Source organism: Polyodon spathula, chromosome 2 (genome assembly GCF_017654505.1).
Source record: "Polyodon spathula isolate WHYD16114869_AA chromosome 2, ASM1765450v1, whole genome shotgun sequence".
NCBI lineage: Eukaryota > Metazoa > Chordata > Actinopteri > Acipenseriformes > Polyodontidae > Polyodon > Polyodon spathula.
This window is the reverse complement of record NC_054535.1, coordinates 80,059,994-80,085,646: the sequence shown is the minus strand read 5'-3', so window position 1 is coordinate 80,085,646 and position 25,653 is coordinate 80,059,994. Positions and strand designations below refer to the sequence as shown.

The 25,653-nt window shown below is 37.9% G+C and overlaps 1 protein-coding gene across 4 annotated transcripts in view; it reads right to left on the bottom strand.

Moving 5' to 3' along the window:
- The window catches only part of fer (fer (fps/fes related) tyrosine kinase), a 105,712-nt gene that overhangs the window by 68,241 nt on the left and 11,818 nt on the right, over positions 1-25,653 (bottom strand). For 2 of the 4 annotated variants that reach the window (XM_041231479.1, XM_041231452.1), the window contains exons 2-10: positions 15,288-15,559; positions 12,890-13,063; positions 11,590-11,689; positions 10,233-10,253; positions 8,101-8,284; positions 5,760-5,897; positions 5,113-5,232; positions 3,553-3,675; positions 2,839-3,031 (exon numbers count right to left, since the gene is read on the bottom strand). In XM_041231479.1, the coding sequence (XP_041087413.1) occupies positions 2,839-3,031; positions 3,553-3,675; positions 5,113-5,232; positions 5,760-5,897; positions 8,101-8,284; positions 10,233-10,253; positions 11,590-11,689; positions 12,890-13,063; positions 15,288-15,497 (1,263 nt within the window). In that variant the 5' untranslated portion in view covers positions 15,498-15,559. The remainder of the gene's footprint in view (positions 1-2,838; positions 3,032-3,552; positions 3,676-5,112; positions 5,233-5,759; positions 5,898-8,100; positions 8,285-10,232; positions 10,254-11,589; positions 11,690-12,889; positions 13,064-15,287; positions 15,560-25,653) is intronic. The other 2 variants (XM_041231460.1, XM_041231470.1) reach the window with 2 other exon arrangements.

Sequence of the window (25,653 nt, the reverse complement as noted above, 5' to 3'; positions counted from 1 at the left end):
TGATGTCAGTGGAACCCATGTTTAACTTTTTTACAGCTAATGTGTTACCTATTCTGAAACACCCACGACTATCTAACACTGCCCCCTACTGACCCCTCTTTTGAATTGCATTATTTATTAATTTATTTATTACATTTATTTTTATAGATTTTAGTTGAGTAGAAGTATTTTTGGAAATAATCATATATAGTGTTGCATTTAGAAGCAATTAAATAGTGGCCTGTATTAAGTTATGGATCTTTATGTTAACTACTGCTTAGAGTGAAAAAAAATACATAAAAAGGCACTAAAAATAAATAAATAAAATAAAAAATACAAATACGTGTGTTTCTTTATCAGAAGCTGCCATTTCCTGCTCTAACCAAACGATTCAAGTACCTCTGCAATGACTGAAATATTTCAAACTAGTCAAACCACTGTTTTTTTTGTTTTTTGTTTTGTCAAAAGGGACAACAAAACTAAAAATATGCAGGGGCAAAGACCACATTAAGAAAAAAAAACGGAACTATTAAACAATGACTATCCGAACACCATCTGTTAACATTTCTTCTTCTTCTTCCTCTTACTATAATAATAATAAGAAGAATACTTTATTTTTATATAGTACCTCTCATAGTGGACCATCATCACAAAGCGAATTACAAGATACGAGACTAGGGTGTGTGAACTATGCATCAGCTGCAGAGTCACTTGCAACAACATTTTACCTGAAACATGGCGCACAAGCAAGTTAAGCAACTTGCTCAGGGTCACACAATGAGTCGACGGCTGAGCTGGGATTTGAACAGGAGACCTGCTGGTTACAAGCCCGTTTCTTTAACCACTGGACCAGAGTCTTCTTGTGCGACATGCTTTTCTGCCCTGTTGCCCTGTCTCTGGATAATTTACAGTACAATGCAGTATAGCACATTACATTTTTTAAAAGTGCGTGGATAATATATATATTTTTTAGACTCATTTTAAGAGGTTTCTTGATTGCGTAATATGAACATTTTCACATTTGGGTAATCAGGCTTTCACTGTAGATATCAAGTAAAGAACAGGACCGAAGAAAAAAAAACGAAAAAAAAAAAAACCTTGTGGTCACCACTAATAGCAAGAACCAATTCAGTTATAATCAGTTAGATTTCAATTGTATTACAATACAAGTGCAGATATATTTAAGAAAATAGAACACAAATATATTTAAAAAAAAAACTAATTTCAGAACATTTTGTTCCTTGACACTTTTCTGCATAAAAAAGCTAATCTAGTCAATTATGTTGTGTTTAGTTAGTCCTTTCCACTTAATTAAAACTTATTAAACAGAACATTGCATCACTGCTTTGGTTAATTGGTCTTACAATTTTTTAGGAATTTGACAAATGACAATACAAACTGATCAAAATGACTTGCCACTAATGAAGGCACTTGTTTGTCATCTACCCCATAACAAATAATTTAAAAAGCAATAGGCAACAGAAATTGCAGAGATTCAAAGATGACCAGTCTACAGTTCAGTACAGCAAAGTAAACTGTTTTATAATTAAGGAATAAGATGTCTCGAAAGAGATTTACAGCAATGGATTAAATGTCAGGCCAGGAGAGAGACTCCTTGGCTAGGTTACAGTACAATATGGTATTTTACTGATCTGTCAGAGCTTGCGTAATTTCAGTTTAATTCATCTTCCCCCTCCTCTGATCTCTCTATCTCCATTCCTCTGGAGTCTACCATGCTCTCTCCTTCATCATCAGCCAAGAACCTCTGAGTAACCCTTGACCCCTGCCTCTCCTACTCCCAGCAGATCTCCACTCTAGCATGCACATTCTTCCTGAGCACCATACAAAGAATCCGACCCTTCCTCACCAACTACTTCACATAACTCCTCGTCCATGGCCTGGTACTCTCCCACCTAGACTACTGCAACTCCCTCCTGGCCTGGTGTTCTCTCTACGCCGCTTCTCCCACACTACTCCACTGCTCCAACTCACTCCACTGTCTCCCGATCACTGCTTGCATCCAGTTCAAGACTCTTGTATTCGCCTACTGATGCCTTGACCAGACTGGACCCAGCTACCTCCAGACCCTCATCTCTCCCGACCGCTCCGCTCTGCCTGCACTAGAAGACTGGCTGTACCTCCTCTACACTCCCCTGCCTCCACAGCCCGCTCCTTCTCCACCCTCGCCCCGCAGTGGTGGAATGTCCTTCCTATGGATGTCAGGACTGCCCAGTCCCTGACCACCTCCCAGCGCCTCGTCAAGACACACCTCTTCAGACAACACCTGTAAAACTCAACTCTTCCCTTCTGGACTATTGTATCTAACCTCGATGTAACTATCAATACTTACCTGCTCTTGACCTGCCCCTATATCAAACTGTACGGTGTTTTGTACTTGCTCTTATCAGGACTGAAGTCATTGTATTTTGTATTGCTCTTAATTGTACTATAATTCCTGATATGTATTTTTGTACACAACTGTAAGTTGTCCTGGGTAAAGGCATCTGCTAAGAAATTAATATTAATAATAATAATAATAATAATAATAAAATACATCAAGTGGTTTAAAATTCATATAAGCAACATTTGCAACTTTAGAAAACCTCTGAGACTGACAAGTGTCATTTTGTGTATTAGTGTCACTGGTGCTTGATTAAAACGTTCTTCAACAGTCAAGCCATTCAAACGATAAACAACCCTGATGACTTTTCAGTTTGTTTATATTGCAGGTGGTATAAAAGTATAGGTATGCACAAACTATGGGCATCAACAGGCGGAGTCACATGCATTTACCGCAGTGTCTCACCGCTTGATGTGTGTCGCACGGTGTTTGCTGAATGTTTTAAAAGATGAACATACCACGGAAGCAACAGATCTGACATCATCCTCTTCGTAATTTACGACAGGAGGGGGCTCTTTGCCATCATTCTCTTGCATCTTCTGATCCAGTAACTCTTTCTGAGCGGCCAGCTTAGCCTCTGTGCACCTCAGCAATTGTAATGTCTGCTTTAACTCTTCCAATGCCTGCTTCTGGCTAAGCAGCAAGACAACACTGGCAGACAGAAAAAAAGAAAAAAGAAATAAATAAGACAAAGGATTATATACACATGCTTAGTTAAGAGACCATTGAAGGCTTCATATTTTGGGGGATAAAGTCTTGTCCAGAATTGAGTTACTGTGGCCCACACTAATACTATTTTGTTCTAAATACTCTGCTTGTGGAACTCATGACTCTACAATGGACTCAAAGGTGCAGGAACAAAGCTGTTTTTAAAACAGTGTAGGCCACTAAACCCTAGAATTTCCTTGGAATTTAAAATAGTCACATTGTCAGTTTTATCATTCCTCTGTATTTTTTTTATTTTTATTTTTTTAAACAAGCTAAATCTCAAACATAAAAAAGCTAGTTAAATTTATTGCAGTAACAGCAGGCCTCCACTAGATAGCAAAACAAAATGTATCAAATGAAGTTCACATGGTCACATTAATTCCAAAACATAAAACCCCAGACAGATTAATTTTCTGAGCCACTGAAGTGAAATGAGCCACAAACTCATTTTGCATGATATATACTCCGATTTATTTTCACACGACTTGGCAGATTCTTCAATTTTCCTTTCTAAGTCCTGCATCAGTTCTTCTTTGTTAAGGAGTGTCTGTTGAGTTTGGGCTAGGTCATCTGTTGCTGTTTTCAACCTATCAAAAAAAATAAATAAACAACGTTTTAGCATTACCAAACCATCAACTCAAGATGTTTTTTTTTTTTACTGTTCCCCTTTCCCATATATGGTCAATGGAGACTAATTAGAAATACATGCCATAGTATAGCAGGGGCAAACTGGGGATCAGTTATCACAGTGCTTGAACTCTGCGGAAGTGCCAATAGCAGTTTTACATGCACTGCTCACCACTCTAGCTGACAGATATGTAAGTGTGTCCCAGCTGACATACTTTAAAAAGCCAGTATCACATCTACTGTACAGAAGTTATAAAAATACCTGTAAGATATACTGGATCTTACTGTGCGGTTTCATTCCTGGATTACCTGAAATAACATTCAGTACTTTATCGGAATTCTGAACTGCTTTGGGCAGCTCCAACCTTTCCCGGCTTGGTGGCACGGTTTACATCTTAGATTGCAGTCCCAGAATTAGTTCTGTAGTTCTCTCTGGTCTGGTAGCAGCACTCAAGATTTCCCCCAAGCTAATTTTTACAAACAGTGGCTTACAAATTTTCGCCTTGACTAGTGTATGTGTAGACGAGCCATTATCTTTTAGATTTTATTTTGCCTATACTGTATTTATCCTGAACTGTGTTCAAGACCACGGAGCAAATGTTTTCAAAATGCTGCTAGTATTACTGTTTTTTTTTTTTTGTATTATTTTGAAGAACAACAACAAATTTGATGTTTTGCATATCACAAAGACTAGTTTCCCCAAGAAGGAAATGCAGTGCCTTTGTTTAATTCTCTACATACTATAAGATGCTGTTTTAATTTATGAACATCAAATTCCTATGCACAATAAGCTAAAATGGAATTCCTGTGCATGGCTCTGGTATACAGATATTAGGCACCACCATGGGAAGCATGATTCAACATGCATGATTTTTAAATTGTTCTGAAGTTTACCACCTTGCACAGGGATTTTTTTCCCCATCTTTTAACGCCAGCTCAGCCCCCTGATAGACCTGTTGTAATTCCCATCATGACTTGAAACAGAGAGATACAAAATGTACATCAGGGGTCCAATTTGAATAAAAAAATCTCTCAGGTATTTTCATTTATTTTGTCAAACACCTGTTGCTCTAAGATTATCACAGTTTATCAAATCTTCTTAGTTTTAGTTTGTGTGTCAAAAACAAACTACAAGATATGTACATTTTAAATAATCACTGCTATGACAACTTGTACAGAATAATGACAGTACAGTATGCATTACCAATGTGCATTATTGGGCACACAACTGCAGACTTAGATAACAGACAACTATGTAATGCAGGACACACCCCAAGACACAGGTCTGCCAATACCTATAGGCTACTTGAAAAAATGACGTTCAGCACAATGGTTCTGAAAACTAGTAGAACAGTTTGCACTTGGTATGTAATGTTGACTTAATATTGCAAACTTACATTGCTTGTAAACTATCAGCTGTTAAACTGTTCCACAAGATTTCATTTGCTTGAAGGTTTTCGGCTTCTTCCAACAGAGAAACATCAAATTCTACGCTTGGTTCCTTAACTTCGGGTGATCTGTTTTAAAAAAAAAAAAAAAAAAAAAAAGAAAAAGAGTTTGATATGTATACAAACTAGGCTTTTTTTCTTGATCTAGACTGCAAATACTGACTGTAAATAAACTTATCTTATTGTTATGTTTATTTTTTATTTTAGAACAAACATATTAATATTTGTACATGTTTAGGCATGTCATTCTAAATGAAGTTGCACTGCTGTGCTTATCAACAGTCTCTTAAAGCAGTGTGATTAAGGTACATAAAGCACAAGAGGCAAGAAGCATTAGTAAAACTAGTGCAAATGCACACTCTGCCTGCCAAAAATGATCAAATCTATAAAAAAAAACAGAAAGCCATTTATTAAATCTTAACTCACTGGCAATGGAAAGTGCTGCTCTCATCAGTGCTACAAACTCAATAATCACATCACTTACAGTCCACGACCATGTCTCCTAGAGGTGTACGCGTTTCAATCCATTATAGTAATACAAATCCTTTAATGTGTGGCTGCTAATAATATTTCATTATTTAAGTAAAGCAACTCACCTGTGAACTTCAATAAAACTGTCATACTCTACAGAGGGGTCAATCTGCTCTAGAGAGGTGTGTATGTCTGCATGAAGCTTAACTATTTCAACTGTTACAAAACTGGTGATCTGGCTATATTCTTCCAAAATTCCTTTCCTAGAAGAAAGAAAGAAAAATAAAACAAAGGTATAGTCCAACAACAGAAATGAGCACTAGAACCATGTCTGCTTTTACAAAGCTTTTGAGTGCCCTCTGCTGTACAGTATTTACACACTATATATAATAATAAAAATAATAATAATAATATCTTTATTTTTATATAGCGCCTTTCATAGTGGCCCACCATCACAAATCGCTTTGCAGAGGTAGGCTGTGAACTGTGCATTATATGCAGAGTCACTTACAATCAGACAGGGACATGCAACCTGTGGCCCATGGGTCGCATGTGGCACTTTTATCGTCTGACTGCGGCCCAGCAGTGTATTAATTCCATTTAATTTATGAATATATCCTACATATTTTTTTTTTTTTTAAACATTGTTGACTTGCTTTTTCTAATTTTTCGCATAAAAAGCAGCACACCATTTTAATTCGTACGGCGGAGGGTAATTGCTTCTCATCAGCTTGTCTCCAACTAATTTTACGAGTCTTCCTCTCATTTCTTCAATGCACAAACTCACTGCATTGAAAGAATCTCCAACATAGGAGGCTTGTTGCTGTGGAGCTGATGAAGCTGCCCTGTGACTTTTGCTACATTGCTGGCTGCTACAACTGAACAACTCGTTGCTAAAATAAAAACCACTTCAGCAAGTAGATATTTAATATGCTTTGTGTTCCTGTGCAATGCATGTGAATATGGTATAACAGTACAATATTAATGCTTTGTTTAATTGTACTGTATGTGTATTGTGCAGTATGAAATAAAATTAACAGTAATCCTACGGGAAATTGCCATATCTATATCTATATCTATATATATATATATATATATATATATATATATATATCTATATCTATATATATATATATATATATTACATTGCAGCTAAGGGTTTAACTCAGATTATTCTTTAACAATGTGAAGGCCGCTATACACATGGGGTTAAACTAGTTTTTTGGATATGCGGTCTGTGATAAAAGTTTGGTTGCGCACCTTTGTAATAGGACATTGACTTAACATCTCTTCCGCAGGATGGAGCACACGGGGATTAAGTGACTTAGTCAGTCAGTGGAAGAGGTGGGATTCGAACTGGTAATGTTCTGGTTACAAGCCCTGGACTTTAACCACTGGACCACACTATACTCAGTCCTTAATCACACAGTAATGTTGTGTACTGTAAATATTATATTTTCAAAGAGTTTCCTCCTGTTTTTAATTAACTTCTAATTTTTGAAAAGACAAAAACCTATTGGCGTTACAAAACAAATATAAAACATCAAAATAACATAACTGGAGGCATTTTAAGCATTTTCAGGTTGTTTGTTTCTCAGTTTTGCCCATTACTGTTGTTTTTTCATCTTTTAAAAAACAATACAAGTTAACTAAAGTCCGGAGAACGCTTTGAAAATATGACCTGAAGTGTTTTACTAAACTGAGACAAACTCATGCTTGCGTTCTAAAGTTATACAAATTCTGCAAAGTGGTCTCTATACTGCAATTTAAGATGGTAGCGAAAGTTTTCCGATACGATTGTGTTAATGGCATTCATCCCCTGCCATGCATTTATTAAGAAATTAGAGCCATCAGTATCAATAAAAACAGACTGCCATCTACATCCAACATCAGGATATGCAAAACCATGTCTCCAGTCTCTTAAGAACATGCGAAAAAAATATACTAAGCAAGCCTTGTAATTTGATAAGCAGCTCTCTGGCTGCAGTAATGACATATCCGCTATATACCTTGGGGAATAGAATATATAGCCTTTTTGGGCGTATTGATACAAATTGTTGAGTGACAAAGAATATTACACAAATAGAAAATGGAAAGACTGAATGGTGATTTACACCAAGTTTGTTTTTATTTGCAAAAATATATATGACAAACTGTACTAAAATACACTGTAAACTACAGATTTCTTGTGTTCCTGCAAAAACGGAACAGAAATAAGTCTGCACTTGTCCCTGAAGCTGCTATCCTCACTATCCATAAAGTTATTTGTTTATAGTAATTTAATTAATATACTTTGGTAACAGTGGAATCTTCAAAACACAAAGACATGAGGCATCTGTGCAATGTGTGAAAAAAACATTTTGTACGGTAGTGGATGGCAAACCCATGCAAACTCACTGTAAACAGACACAAACATGCAATTGTGTATATCTTACATATAAAACGAGAGAGACATTTTGATCTTACAGTGCTCTAATCATTTCTTCCTGCATTTTCTGTAAGGAGTCCAGTAGCTGCGGAAGAATAGTGTCATAATAATGCTCCTGGTGCAGCTGGGCCCCCTTCACTGCTAGCACATATTGGTTATGGAGATTGTGGAGTTTCATTGTTGCTTTGTCATACCGGTCTCTGGCCTTTTCAGGTTCCTTGCCTGTGAAAGTAAAGAGTTTAAAAGGACATGAATCAACAAGACTTATTTGAATAATGCCCTTTAAAAAAACAACAAGACAATCATTTTATTTTTAATACACTAATACTGGACACCTTTATATTTGCCCAATTGAATTTCCTCCTTACATTTGCATTTCTTAAACTTAGTTATTATATGTGGCTCAGTGCACTGCATATTAAATTCCCCAAAGACTATAATCTTTCCTGATTCCTACCACACCATAATACTGCTCTTTTTACAGAGGTCTCCAGAAGTTATTTTAACTATAATGGAAACCACTGGGCTTTGTTTTGGGGAAAACCAAATATAAATAAAAATATATAAATATTTCCAAAAGGAAAAGCATTTAAAAGTTCTAACATTTAAATTTCCCAGGTTGTTGGTGCATGAGAAGGCACCGAGACTATTCTGTTCAATGCCATGTCTTGCTCTTGTGTCTTAAGGTCACTAGAATTACTAAATTCCAAGACTCACATGTTAGTTTACTATGATTACCGTTGCTTGGCTGCAAGAGTTGTTTTCTATTGCTGGCATTAATAAACATCTCCTCCAGCAGAAAGTATTTTTTCAGGATACAGTATGCCATAACCCTGATGTTTACATAGCCCTTGCCAAAAAAACAGTCAGCTTATTTGGCCATATGATTGAGTTGGCATGACCTAATTTTCCCAGCATTTAAGAATGTGTACTATGGTTAATCAGACAATGCCATCTGTTTATCACTGCACTTGAATGAGAATCACTGTGATGGGACTACCCATTCTTTATAAAATAATACTGAGGGCTAGGTGGTGCAGCAGCACACAAATCCTGCTCATGTCTCCAGACAAATGTGTTTAGAGGTTCACCAGTGGACATCAGTCCACATCACATAACCAGCCTAGTAAAACCTTCCTTCTCTAGCCCAGACTCTAAATGGGGTTTCTTTCAGCATTATCTAGTCATCATTTGTAAAATGTCTAAGCTTTAATTGATAAAATACATTCACACATATAAACTGATGTGTTCGTCCAGTTAGTATTTCAAAAGACAAGCGTGTGTTAAATCACAACAGACAGAATAGCTACAGTAATGTAACAAATGTTATATTAACATCAACTTGGGAGAAAAACATAAATTATACACAAGCAGGCCATGCAATGATCACAATTAAAGCCAGTGGCAAAAAGTCTCACTTCTTGAAAAATAAAGTTAGTTTTAGACAGGATATAAAGCAACATATACTGTAAATAGTACCAACACATGAAACTTGTGTTCTATGCCTACAATAACTCACGAGACTTTGAAAGTTGTAGATAACACATACTTGCACTCAAGGCTCCAATTGTCTTTATTAAGCATATAAACAGGATGTCCACTTTCAAAAAACATTTCAATGCTGTTATAACCGTAGTGATGCATGAAAGTCAGCCAGAAACTGAATTAGTAAATCCAGCCATGGTAAAGATAAAGAGCAACAATTACAACACACATCAATGAATACCTTATTGAAATTTGGTTTTGTGCCTTTAAGATAACATTAAACATTTAATAACTTTAACACTGTCGCACCATAAAATGTTTTTCTATGAACCAAAGCGTGCATTTGTGGTATTGCAGATTGTTTGTTTTTTACTATGCGACAATTTGTCAAATTGATTGCACTGTATAGTACAGTTTTAAATTATTGTTATTCTGCTGAAGTTCAATCATTTTTAGTGACAGACCTTTACTAAAAACAAACAAGACACATGCCAGATTTTGCATCTCTCACAGTAAAGGCTCTGCATGCAAAAAGACATGAATTTACAATGTTTGTATTACTATGAACTAAAAGGCTATTTATATATAATATATTCCCCCCCCCCCCCCCCCCCCCCCCCCCCCCCCCCCCCCCCCCTAAAAACAACAACATTAACTGGTCACAATCAATCACATTAAAACTTACCTGGAGCATTTAGAAGTTCATCTGCTTATTTAAGAGTAACAGACAAAGGATGTTAATTATTTGGGAGAAGAAATTAAGGACATGTGATGATTCTAAGTAGTCAACACAGTAATAATTATATTTTTGTGTTATTCACGCAGAACCATTATGTTTTGTTTATTCTACATAAAAAACAATTAACTGTATGTAACCAAGGAGCCCTTCCCAAGGACATTATGTTTATACGAAAAGGCATCCTGAAGATCTTAGACCACAACTCTCCTATCTGCTACATCAAACATGGAACTTTTCCAAGTTACAAAATCAAGAAAACCATCTATTCGTATGCCTTGACCATCTGCTCAACTCAGTCTGTGGCCATGGTTGGATGGCCTTGATTTCCATCAGCTCCTGGAGCTTTACAGCAAGCATGACAGTCCTCTCCAGATCACACCAAATCAGACACTGACTGTGACGCAATCTCTGTGTTAAATGAAGGCACAACAGAATATGCTGTTCTTTTTTGGTTAAAAACAAAACTACATTTACTGTACTCTCGGCTATTCCCCCCTGCCCTCGGTATGTCACTGACAAAGTGTTACCCTTTAGCAGTTTATTTGTAATGTGGCAATTGCAGATTTCCATGCCATTTAAAACTATTCCCTCCATTCTCCCATTTTCAAACTAATAAGGTCGGCAGGCTAATTACCATCAGCGTCCAGTGTTTACGTGATTTTCTGTTTGTTAGGTATGTGAAGTGATATCCTGTATAGTTCAATGACAGGAGATTTCCAGTAAAATGCCTCTTTTTAAAAAACAAAAAAACAACAACACAAAACCTGTAAAACCACTGGATTATGCTGGAACACACCAGGTTATACTATAGCTGCAGATGCGCCACTGTGTCATGTTCAATTTTACAACAAATCAATTAATCGGTCTACGTTTATCATATTCTTCATGGTTTAGCCACCCCATAATAAACAGATCTAACTGTCCACTTCACCTTGTTTACACTGACCATAGGAAGTGCTAGTTTTAAAGACACAAGCTCCCCACAATGGAAAACCCCTCTTTACTCAACATCACTCAGTTAGCTAAATAGGCATGCTTCTGCTTCTACTGTACTTGAGGGGTGTTAAAAAATAAATAAATAATCAAATGTATTATAGCTCAGGAAGCAAAAGTCAATGGTGCTTGTTAATACAGTTAGTGCTTAGTAATATGGCTCTATACCATAAAACTTTCTAGCTACTGGTTTCTGTGGTTCAAGCTCTAAAATTAATATATATATATATATATATATATATATATATATATATATATATATATATATATATATATATATATATATATGAATATATAAGTGATACATTACCTTTCATAATAGCTTCTTTATACTTCTCTTTGGCACAATTGGCATCTTTTGTTAATTGTCTGTAAGTGCCTTTTAATTTTTCCAGCTCGTTTTTTGTTACCTAAAATAAAATAAAAAAGCGTGTTATAATTAAAATAGGCTATAGGCTGCCACCACCATGCTTCACAGTAGGGATCGTGTCACCTGTGTGATGTGCTGTGTTGGGTTTGCGCCAGACATAACGCTTTGCATTTAGGCCAAATAGTTACATTTTTGTTTCATCGGACCACAGAATCTTTTGCCACATCTTTTCAGAGTCTCCCACATGCCTTTTTGCAAATTCAGAGCAGGATTTTACATGTTCTATTATCAAAAATGGCTTCTGTCTTGCCACTCTTCCATACAGGCCAGATTTGTGGAGTACCTGAGCTATTGTTGACACATGGACAGTTTCTCCCATCTCAGCCATGGAACACTGTAGTTCTTTCAAAGTTGTCATTGGCCTCTTGGTGGCTTCTCTGACCAATGCCCTTCTTACCCGGCTGCTCAGTTTATGACGACGGCCTGCTCTAAGCAGCTTCTGGGTGGTGCGGTATACCTTCCACTTCTTAATGATTGACTTGACTGTGCTCCAATGGATATTCAATGCCTGAAGTGAATACTTGCACTGTACATAAACAAAAGTGCCTGCTGCTGCTAGTGGTTTTTCATTCATATATACTGTTGTTACTAATAGATGCTCTATGATATTTCATTAAAGTTTTTCCAGATTAACAAACAAGTCTAATTAATTATTATAAAGGCTGTCATATTGGTACGCATGCCTCCACTATACTCCCCAGCAGGGAAGTAAAAAAAGAAGATCTGGTCCTTGTAGTTCTTTCAGATTCTTCAACAACTCCTAAACTCTCATTGTCAATTGTAACTTATATTTAAAATAATTCATGTATATGGACTAAAAACTAATTGTATCTATATCTTTTTTATTATTATTATTAAAAAGGGACACTTCATAATCATTACAGTTAACAATACCAGCACAAATGTCCTTTTTTGAGTAGACTGAAAACAGTCTATCCACAGTTTTACATACCTTGACATAGATGTTGTATTTGTAAAACACTTGGTTGCAAATATACATATCTATTATATACCCAAAAGTAAGAAATATTAGTGTCTTGGATTGGTTGTAAAGCATGTTCTCTTGTTCAGTGCTGGGTAATTGTGGAGACTGATATTGTCATCTAGGGTCATGAGCATTAACGAAGAGAAACAGATCAGGTCAAAATTGTTAAACCAAGAATCATGTAACATGGCTTACCTTGCACATCTCTGATTCGATTTGCTGCTGTAAGCTATGATAACTCTTTTTCACCTGCTGCTTGTCCTTTATCATCATGGTGAGCCTGTGGAGAGGTCCTGAGTTAAGGTCCTCAGCGTGTGACTTCATTATCTTGCTTAGCTGTTCTGTCTGGTGTACCATATATGCCCAAGACTAAATAAACAAACAAAAAACAGTTTACACTTTACTGTGCCATACTTTAGCAGGGTGGGTTGGTTTAGTAAGTCAATACAGTGCCACTTAATGATCTGCAAAGGTTCTCTATTCTGATGAGCTCTTTAATCAAACGTACATAGGAGGACATGGCTAAAAACCACTGCTCTCTCAAAAAGTTTAAAAAAAAAAAATTTAATTAGACAAATTCAGAAACTACATTGAATCCCCCTCATAATGTCAATGTGAAGTGACAGAAGTGTACATATTGTGCAGTATCCCGGTCCGAGGATATTTAAAGACAAAAAACTTAAGTTAACTTTATGACAGTTATTGCTTGCTTTGCTATTTGGTACTTATCAACACTAGAACCACCAGGGTAGTCATTTTGACAGTTTGCTCTTAATGTGTGAAAGTTATGCGGTTGTCCATTTATGACTTTTCCTAAAAACATATACTAAATACCCTGACTGCTTTTGAAAGGCAGTATCGAGAAAATAAGGCAGTTATAATCCCACCCATCTAGAACCACCAAAGCAGTAATTTTGACTGCCTTTTACAATACATATTTTTATTTAGAATATAACCTACAACATCCTATTTTTTATATACTAGCTTATTGTTATCTCTACCCCCACTGAGCTTACAGTAGTATATCTTTGAATAGAATATGTCTCTTGAAGTCTAGATATGTGTTATCCAAAGATCTATTGTAATGCTATCAATTCCTTGGAGAGCTGCCGTCTGGCTGTCTATGGGAGCTGTCATACAGTATTACTACTGTACTCTCACAGGTACACTGACAGAGACTAGGTTGAAACTCAAAATGGCTCAAAGAAGACACATTGCCTTCAGACAGATAAATTTGCCATGGCATCAGAAATTTGGAACGGCTTCATTGAAAACAGCATTTCCTGCTACAAGCCAGGAGAGAACCTCATAGTGGACAAGCAGCGGTTTCTGACAAAAGCATGGTGTCGCTGGACACAATACATGTCAAACAAAACTGACAAATATGGAAACAAGTTTTGGCTGGCAGTGGATGTTGAGTCCAAATATGTGGTGAATGGTTACCCCTACCTGGGCAAAGATGAAACTCACCCAGCTGGTCAGAGACTGGGCGACAATGTGGTACTTAGGTGGTGGAACCGTACTTAGGAAAAAGGGAGGAATGTTACCACTGACTTTTTTTATTTCACTGTAATTGGCAAAAGAGTTGAAGAAAAAAAAAACTGCCTGGTTGGAGCAGTGAACAAAGCAAGAAGAGAGCTTCCACCATCTGTGCAAATCTTGCAACTACAGCTGTACTCCACTACAATTTTGAAACACAAAGACTGTTCTATGCTAACTGTTTACAAGTGCAAGCCGAGAAAGAATGCAATTATTCTTTGCTCCCTTCATATGTCAGTTGCCATCAGGACTGTTGAAAAGAAAAAGACAGGAGACTGTTGATGGACCTGGCAGCCATCGTTTCCTTATTTTTATACAAGGAATGCATCGGAGAAAATCTCTGTAGGAGAGATTCCATCTTGAAAGTAGCCACAGAGCTTCGGCAGAAACATTCAATCAGAAAATTACAAAGCAGCAGTCAAGTGTAGCTCAACCTGGATAAAATGATACATGCAAGAGAAAACAATGCCAGGTAGCTAAACGTTTATTTTATTATAGTTTTTCATTTTTTGAAGGAGTGCTTTATATGTTGTAAGTTTGAAAATAAACTCTTACGTGTTTAATTGTTCATTTAAAAAGTGTTTTGGATGTGCAGAGGCTTGATATGAAGTGCTTAAATAAAAAAGGTTTATCTTTCATTTTACTGTTGAGGTTGTTTAAAATGTAACCTCCTTAATGACCGCCAGCGGTTCCAGTGTTAAAAAAAAATTCACGTAACTCAGGATGGTAATATGACGTTGGTTTCAGTCAAACTGAAAATAGGAACCTGGACTAGTATTTTGTCACCGCTATTACCTTACTCAGAACTTTAAATAAGTGAGTCAGTACATAGGTTTCGCAGCTTAAGTACTTTGAAATATAAAATGAACCTAACCTATGAAATCACATTATTCCCACTGTAGAACACAGGTGTAAATAGCGGTTTTACTATGAGTTTAATAAGGCACATGAGCTTGTTACCTATACACTGTGGCAAATTCAGCTCATATTAAAACCTGGAAATGGTGAAACTGCTATGCAATAGGATTTCCATCCCTGCAGAAGTTATAATTACCTTGGAAACGTTGCTGACATAATCCACTTGCGAGGAGTTATCATGCTTGTCTACTTGTTGACTTATATTTTGAAGGAGGGATGAATATTCCTTGTCACTTTTAACCCGCAAAGTCATAAACTTCTTTACTGTCTCCAGCAGTTTTAACTCCCAGTCCTGCAGCTTCAACAGTGCATCGTGGGAATGTTGAAGATCTCTTCCAAATCCCATTTTCTTTAAGGCACAAATCTCCACAAGGTACAGAGAGCGCCTTCAAGTCTGCATAACCTATTCTTTGGGGAACAAAAAGAAGGATGTTTTAACATTATTTGTAACTGCCAGTAGCTCAGAAAACCTCTACTATATAATGTAAACTTGGATCACTTCTTCTCTGGCAGGCGTCACTTCTCTTTAGTAGGAACAAGTAGAAACAATTTGTAAAATAGGCTGGGTGGCTTAGTGCACCAGCAATAAGATAAGGTTAACACATGGGTTCAGAGGGCAGCGAGAAGATCAATAATCCAGTCACTTATTCAACAGGTCACAAACATGCATGGCAAGTGAGTGGTCACATGCAGGTTACAATTAGCTGTCTCTGCATTCACTAGTCACCACTTGCAGTTGACCATTGAGATGCCAGGATCCAACAAAGTGCAAGAAGCTTGATAACATGCAAACTCAAGCTGTGCAGAAAAATTTCTATGTGTATTATTTACGCATTCAACTTAAATATTATATGCATATGTTTTCAATGTGTAAAACAACCAGTACGCAGTTTATCTAGAGCTCTGGGTACAAGCAACAATACAATGAGTGCACATATTATTCCTTGGTATGACATATTATAAATTGTAATATTTAAATTCTGATTATTAAGCATTCCACAGTGCTTAGGTACAGAGACACAAGACCTGTAAAGTTTCACAGTAAACACTGCATGGCGACTGCTTGTTTCAGAGTGTGCTTCAGTATTAAAACAAGGGTTTTCCAGCAAGCTACAACTGAGCAGCTTAAAGCTCTGTTTTTACAGTATCACCAGCTGTTGTTAATGAGCGGCAAGTGCACCAGCGAATTAGCTGCAGGTTTATAACCACTGTGGAAACTATTAGGCGCTAAGCTCAGCAGTGCAGCACAAGAAGCTAATTCAATCAGGGAAATGATACAGTTATACAATGCAGTCATTGCACACAGTATTATTCCTGACCTTGGTATTAATCGTGACCAAAAAAAAAAAAAACTACCGTACAGTCTTTTTAATATTTAAATCTGGCACAGAATCTTCCTCACTGCATCAAAATACGCCAGAATCCACTTAATAATAAGCACAGACTCACAAACCACTCCTAGCTCATCCACCCAAACTAATACTGTCTAAGACTCGGGTGCAAATAATGCATACAGCCTACTAACAGATCACACATATTACAAAGTGAGTGGCAGATACGTGAACAAGTCATAAATTGCATTTGATATCGTCAGTTAAAAAAAGTAACAAGACATGGGGCAGCAGCTAAATTAATGTATAAACTGTCCAGTCTCTGTTTTTGTCTGACACCATGCACTATGCATGAAGAAAAAACTGGGAGGAAAAACAAGCAAAACCAAACACTTAAGCATTTAACCAAACTAAATAAAAAAAAAAAAAAAAAAATACAACAGCCACACCTTAATACAGAGGGTCTAGCACAATTGTTTGACTGATAATTTGTCCACCAGGAATTTTCTCTATGACAATATTTAGCCATGCTTCATAACATTAAAAATCTTAAGAGTTTGTACATCTTCTTTTTAATCTTCATTTCTTCCTCACTAGCCCTGCTCTCCACTGTCTGAGGACAATCTTCTCTTCATAGTCTCCCACACTTCTGACTCCTGCTTTCTCTGATGCAGCTGCTGCAGACGAGATGTCCTCTATTGGGAGTTCATATTTTCTATAAATCACTACATTCCAGGACAGATTAATCTGTTTTAGTCAATAAAAGAACATCACGTAGAATTGCAACTGTCCTTACGACCTGGAAGTTTAGAATAAAGTTCCCATTTCCTGTAAAGAAACTCAAGTCCTCCTGCAAATACAGTTCCGGTTCTCACTTGGCAGTAAACAGTCTGTAATAAAGCACAATGCAATTTATCCAAGACAAAAAAAACAAAAAAACAAAGAAATAATACAAAACAGACAATGTTACTGCTTAAGTACAGGCTCCTGATGAAAACTAAGTCTGAATAATAAACATACAGCATATTAATTACATCAGACTTGGGACACAAAACAAAGAAGCGTCCATAAAATGAACCAAATGCCCCCCCCCCAAAAAATGTTACATGTGAGATCTGCACAAAATTCTGATTTCGACAAGAAGATAACATGTCTAACTTGTGTTTTCACTGAGAACTGTTTCAAGTTGAGGCACAAAAGAGTTTGAGGTCTATCAATTTGCTGCCATCAAATGATATGCAACATTGATAAATTTAAGGAAATGATACATAATCAAAAAGGAATATAGCATTTAAAAAAGAAAAGAATACAACTCTATAATTAGTGTGTGTGTATGTGTGAGAGAGAGTCAAGCTTACATTGTTTTTCAGAAGTTACTAGTTCAACAAAGGTGGAAGTCTGGCATAAAAAGGCTGGTGCTTACAGGGCTTTATTGTGTATGGTGCACTGCTTCTGAAATCTGCTTTCCACTGATCAAACATCAAGAGTGCAAAACATATACAGCAAGAAAGAAAATCAATCCATTCTTGAAACAGTAGAAAATACTGGTGTTATCAAATTAAGACAATTGTGTTTTTTTTATGTCATTATATGAGGGATTGTACAAATCCTGCAATATTTATGTTTTAATTATACTATAAAAAAAAAACTATGATTCATGAAAATTACGCCAACTGTCTAAATAAATAAATAAACCATGGTCCAGATTCACAAATTGCAAAGTATTTTGCAGGCAAGTCTAAAAGTGAAAGACATTTCTATTACAATTTCAGCACCAACATTGCTTTAGAAATTCAGACTGATTGATAAAATGTGTTTATATGCAGCATAGTGTGTTCATTTAAAATAGAAGATAGTTGACAATGAAATATCAGTGACAGTTATCCGTCACATATGTGCAGTGCAATGAATAGCACTGTGATACCACATTGTGTGTATTCAGGTTTTTTATTTTTATTCTTTTATGATGGGACTTTGAATTTGGAGGTGTTTTTTTTTTCTCGTTATAAAAGAAGGTGCCAGAGCTCATCCTTTGATGATGAGTCTATGTGCTGTAGGTTTGTTGTGTGATGAAAGTGACAACGCCAACTGTGTATGCTTTGCTGCCGTGCAAAATCAACTACAGTGGACCAGTTTACAACGTATTCAATGCAGCCAAATCAGCCAGCTACAATTACAGCACAATAAGAACCATAGCAGCCAAGAGAGAATCAGACTGTGAAGCACCTCAAGGTTGTTTTTCCATTTGATATTTTACCTTTTTAAAAGCAATTAGAAGGAGCAGCGTATCACAGTCTATCACTCTACCAAGTAATAAAGTGGAATAGTTGTATGCCTTTGTCTATGTAGGTACTCACTTCAATTCAGGCCACTAAGACATCAGTTTACAAAAGCTCCAAAACCCTATGTTGACAAGTATGTCGAATACAATGCTTCTATTTATGGCTGGATTCAACAATTTGAAAATAAATTGAGTAATTATTGATATATTTCCTGATATTCAGCGAAACAAGGTTTACATTATGAAGTTTCTCCATGGTTATTGCTATACAGTAAAATAATTGTAATACAGTAATTACAATGAATATTATTACAATTAACAACTGCTTAAAGTGCATAATAATACACTTAATATTTACTGCAATCTTTTCTCACGACTTACCTTAACAATATTATATGCTTGCAGTTCCAAGAACCTTGTTTGAACTAACTGATACAGGAAAAAAACGTTTTATAAATCGCAATATGAGCAGACAGTATGCATTCGACACAGGAAGAGGGTTTCTATCGTTACAATTGAATCAGTGGACACTTATGTGTAGCCCTTATATAGAGGTACCCCCCAGAAGGAACATGACAGAACCTGCACTATGTTTATTTCTTACACTTATTTTTATTTTTCCATGGTAAAGGCTTATGTCACTTTCTCTCAGTCACAATGAACATTACAGTCTGTATTAATAATGTGATAAGGATATACCTATGATGCTGAAACTGCAAGAAAGAAACCTTTTGTACAGCCTCTCAACCGCACAGTCTAGGCTTAGTGCCAAAACAAACAAACCGAAACCATCTGTAAAAATATGCACCCGACGGTGATAACAATCAGATGAAGGCGGATGTGCCAAAAGGGGTGGTTGTACAAACGTACTGATGATTCATAACATGTTTGCATTAAGTTACGATATTAAGAGAGTAAATAGAACTACAGTGCAAGAAGATATTTAACTGTGATTCCCTAATAATGAAGTATATGTTTTCCTTGTATATCTTTACAAAGATCATTACCCACAATCTTACCATCAATGTAATCCAATGCTAATGCTGTTACTATATATTATGGGCAGAAGTCAACTTGCTTTAGATTGATTTGTAGCTTTCTCTGAAAAGAGCTCTCTGCTAAGGAACCTTTTACGCTTTTGTGCTAAGGGGAGACTTCTGCCATATTACGTGAGTACTGAATAAAACTACCTGTTGATTTCATCCTTAAATCTCTTGTGGACATTTTATTATTATATGGCATATGTGAATTGAGACAACTCACTGACTCAAGGAACTAGAGTATAACTGGTAACCCTCTTAACAGAGGGACCCCCAACCCTAGAGGCTGAGGGGAGTATAACTCTTGTATATTGATTTATTCTGGGTATTGAACTATTATATGATGTATTAATGATATAGTATGTCATACCGTGGAACCTGAATTAATATAGTTTAATAGCTGTTATTGTAAAACATTTGGCGCCCGAACAGGGACTTGACGTATGGTGGTCTCATTTTCATATAAAATCAAAAATACTTGTCCACTGGAAATAGGGAATATCTTTGAGACTTCTTAAATTAAAAGGGTGTATCTGTGACCACCACCATGCCTACCAAACAATCACCTGGAAAGGTGACCATTGATTTATTAAATTGTGGTGAAGTAAAAATTATACATGATGATGGTACTAATAAACCAGTAGGTCTACAATGGAAGGCTCAAAATAAGAAAAAGAAAGTAAAAATCCATACTTTAATGCTGACAGCTGATACTCAGTATGAGGAAGGTAGTACTGATGAAGAAGCTAATCCTGATGAAACACAGAACCTTCAGGATAAAACCATTCCCCTCCTACAGTATCAGAGTTTAACCCTCCAACTCTGTAGCACAGATTTAACTAAGATTAAAATAGACACCCTCATAGGTGTTTGGCCACCATCAGGAGAAGCAACAAAATGAATCAATTTGTGGTTAAAAGACAATCACCCAAAAGCGTATAAAGAAATTAAACAAGAAATGGAAGATCCATACTTACTGTACAGTTGTAAAACACTTGGTAGGGGAGGAATTCAGAACTGTATTATGGTTCGAACCAAACCACCTCCTGATGTAAAAAGTCTAGAAGACCCTCTCCTTTCCCTGGAATACTTGTGTCTTGAGGTACTAGCCAAAGGAGCAAGTGGTGGAGCTTCTATAGCTTTACCCATGCTGCAATCCACCAGCAAAGTAACTGCGGTCGACCAAGGAGCCATATTAGGAAGGTCGGCTGCCTGTCTTGTGGACTCCATAACCACTAGAAAATCCATGCACGTAGTATGGAGTTGTGGTAATTGGGAAAATGTTAATGGGTCAACATTTGGTTTGATGAGAGGAATGGATTGAAGACCAGATGACCTTAAGCAAAATAAACAGGACATAAAACAAAGAATAGAAGACGATTTGTACCACTACAGCCAGCAACATCAGGCTAACGCCAAAGCTGCCGCAGAAAAAGCTGCAGCTGCTAAAGCAGAAGCCGAGAAGGCTGGACAGGAAAACACAACACCAGGTGGGAGCAACACTCCTACTGGTACAGGGCTTAGTTGGGGCGCCAGTGGTAGTACCTCAGATCAGCCTTCTGGTAGCTCAGGGACTGTACCTAAACAAAATATAAAAAGGTCTCCAGGCAAGCCACGGAAAACTTTGATTGAGGGAGTGGAAGAATTAGAGCTCTCTCAATTAGAAATTCAACCTGACGTTAGCTGTGGAACTTGCAATACACTGGCTGATCAATTGGATAAGATACAAGAATTGTATAACCAAACAGTGATAGGAATAGTCCGTCCGCTAGTACGCACTAATCATGGGATGAGGAGCTCCACGTTACTAGAACAAGATAAAACTAAAACAGCCACTAAAGAAATAACCAGCTTAAAAAGGGAGATTCAAGATCTGAACAAAGACATAGTACGATTGAAGAGTGACTCTGGTTCACAGGATATAGGGTTTCGGAACCTTCCCCCATCAGGGGAGGATCACCCCTCTTCCCCTCTGGATGATGACACCTCTCAGGAAGAGAAGACAACCCCAAGAATGTTCCCTCTGGATCTGGGGCACCCGACTGGGAGCCTACCAGGTCAGAAAGGGGATCCAAGTCATGATCAAAATCTCGATCCAAATCCAGATTGAGATCAAGATCTTGTGCTAGGAGACATAGGAGCCCCTCCCCATCAGAATCAGAAGCATCTGACTCCTATTCAGAATCTGATGAGGAACATGAATCAGACCCTCCCAAGAGAGGTAACAAACTCAACCTAGATAAACTCCAGTTTTTGTGCACTGCGATAGGCAGGGCAAATAATTCGGCTAGCAGTATAAACACCAAATTGGAAAAAATGATTGTGCTCACAGGGCCCCACCGACTAAACTTGGCTATGATTTACAATCTAATCTTGGCTTTAATGCCTCCTGAGGTGTTAGGGCATATGCCTCCATCAGAAGCATGTACCACCCTATCAGGAGAAGCTAAATTGTTCAAAGCTAGCCATTCCGGTGGGGGATCACTGGCCGATAAACAGCAAATTATGAAGAGCTCAATGCCCACAGATCCCATATCCTGTAAAACAGTGTTGCTGGCCTTTCCCTCCAACATGCGGTGTGATATGCTAATGGGCAGCTGTACCACCTACCAGAAAATGCTGATGTTGTCCCAGGGGGTCACACCTGGAACTGACATGTCAGATCTCCAAGTGCATACAATGCTAATGTTGCTGAATGCTCAGAGACATTGTATGCCCCGACACAACCCTCAACAGGAGGGGAAGGGGGGAAAGAAAGGTAAACAAACTGACAAAAAGAATGGTAATAAAAAAGACTACCAAAAGAGAGGAAAGAAGCCTTGGCAAAAACCCTGGGAGAAGAAGGGAATTCTTCCTCCGGAGGACAGGTACAGACTAACCGTGCTGGTCCTATACCAAACAAAGTAAAAACTACCGCAGTGGACTTGCCAAAAGCAATTAAAGAACAAGCTGAAACATCTACTTCCCCTGAGGCAATTACACTATTGTTGAAAAAACACATTCAGTACTCAGCCGAAGACAAAAACCAGGCAGGTAGACTCCGGATTAAACCTGTCAAGATAGAAGTAGCTACGCACCCTCGTCAAAGACAGTATCCTACTAACCCCAAGGCAAAGGAAGGGTTACAAGCTACCATTGACTCATTACTTGCTCAAGGAGTAATAAGAGAACAGCCATCCCCCACTAACACACAGATGTTAGCTGTGGCTAAACCCGATGGGCGAAGGCGCCTGGTATTAGAGTACCGAATGTTAAACAAATACAGTGTACCAGTTGCTACACAAAATTCCCATATGAAAGGTATGATGTTAAGCTTACCTAGGTTTAAATATAAATCTACACTTGATTTAAGCAATGGGTTCTGGGCAGAACCCACTGATGAGGAATCACAATTGAAAACTGCATTTACGTGGGCTGGCAGGCCCTACGTATGGAATTGCCTCCCACAAGGCTATTCCAACTCCCCCGCCATCTTTAGTGCCGAAGTCATGGGAATTTTAGCTCTCTTGGGGAACAAAGTCCACTGTTATGTGGATGACATCTATTTCCCCCACGACAACCAGGAAGAGCATTTGGCCTGTATGGACCAAGTGCTACAGTTGTTAGGTGAGGCAGGCCTAAAAATAAATGTGCCAAAATCACAATTATCAAAGGAAGAAGTGACCTTTGTAGGTTTTGCTATAAAAAGTGAAGGGGTGGGGGTAACACACACTTACAAACAACAAATTCAATCACTCACACCACCCACTACTTTAGTGGGGGATGGCTGTTCTCTTATTACTCCTTGAGCGAGTAATGAGTCAATGGTAGCTTGCAACCCTTCAGTTACAGGCTGTAATGGGAGTATTTTGTTCCAGGGTTTAGCATATTTGCTGCACCTTTGTACAAAGCCATGACAGCCAAACCCTTTGTTTACTGACCAAAACTCACAACAAATGGAGTTATTAAAACAATAATGTCAGAAGGCTATAGACTTGCACACACGCACGGTTGGCCCACTAATCATAACTTTGTTCACATACTCAATCTCGTGGGTAGCCATCTTTTCAAATGATGATAAGAAACCCATTCGGTTCACTGGTGCAAATTGGGCACCAGCAGAGTTAAAATTTACAAAAGCCAAAAAAGCATTGGTGGCAGTAGAAGGCCTGAGATCTAGCTGGAGAAGAGAATATTAAAATATACTCAAACCATGCAGGATTAGAATCTGCTAGTAAAGCATCAATATCAGGGGCTAAAGCCCTTAACTCACAATGGCGAACATGGTTATTAACACAATTGGACCCAACAGTCTCCTTCCATGCTGTAGACCTATCAACACTAGAACTTCCCCCTTGGGAGTCAGACTTGACTGAGGAACCAGTACCTCTGCCTAGTCCACACCCTTGGGATTACGACACAGTCATATTCTGTGATGGCTCCTGCAAAAAAATACAGGATAAGAAACAAACAGCCATAGGCATTGTGGTGGAAACACATGACTCTAAAGGCGAGTTAAAAACAACTCAATCCTTAGGAGAACAGGGACCTGGTAACTCGGCTCAGATAGCTGAAGTTAAGGCCCTATTAAAAGCCCTTCAGATGTCTGGAGAAAATGAAACATTGGTGGTTATGGACTGCTCCTATGCAGCCACGGGTTATAATGAATGCCTCCCTATATTGGAGAGTAATTTGTTCCATGACCATAGGGGGAAGCTGTTAACACATGCTCAGTTCTGGTGCAGATTGCAGCAAAGGAGAGACCCGGAGTCACTGTAACACATACAAAAGGTCACCAGAAAATGGGCATGCGTGCCGAAGGCAATGCAATGGCCGATTCTTAGCACAACAGGCTGCATCTGGAACTCCTACTCACCACATTATGGCAGTAACGAGATCTCAAACCACCCTTAAGGATCCAGAGCTACTTGCTCTGTGGCAAGGATACCAGTCTACTGGTACCAGTCCTTTTAAGAAAGGTACTTTAACCTGTGATAATGACCAACTGTTTATCACATTACCTGGAGAAGAACCAAAACAAATTCCTCCAGTAAGCAGAGGGTAGCCTTAGTAGAGCTAGCTCATAAGGGATTTGGGCCAGGTCACACGGGAGCAAGAGCGACTCTTTATCATTTGACTAAATACTGGTGGCCCACTAAAAATAATGATGTAGCCGCATATGTATCAAAATGTCCCCAGTGTTTCAGGGTGAATCGGTCAAACCAGCCCAGAAACACTACTTACCTGAAAACCCCTGTGACCTCTCCCTGGCAACGATTGTATATTGATTACATCGGACCTCTAACCAAATCAACAAAAGGATATGTGTATTATTTGGTGGTAGTAGATCAGTTCACAGGTTATACAGAACTGTTCCCTACAAAATCAGCTACAGCTGCTGTAACAGCAAGAATACTAATTGGAATTAGTACCCGGATCTGGAATGCCTCAGTATATTCACTCGGACTGAGGCACCCACTTTATAGGAGAGGTTTTCCAGACAATGTGTGAGACACTACGAATTAAACACACAATGAGCACATCTTATCACCCCCAGTCAGCTGGGGTGGTAGAAAGAAAGAATGGTATTATAAAAGACATGATCCGTAAACATATTTTACAACATAAAGCTACTGAGCAATTATGGCACAATGCCATTCCCTTCGTAAGAATTGCAGTAAACAACGTAGTCAGACAAGATGTCATGAAAACTCCTTATGAGTTATTCTACCAGAGAGAACTACGCCTGCCCATTAATATGACTCCTTCTTCACTCACTACAGACACAGCGTACCAAACCATTATTGAAAATAATGCTGTACAGATTGTACCTAATGTTCCCCCTCCACAGCCTGGTGCCTGGGTAACTTA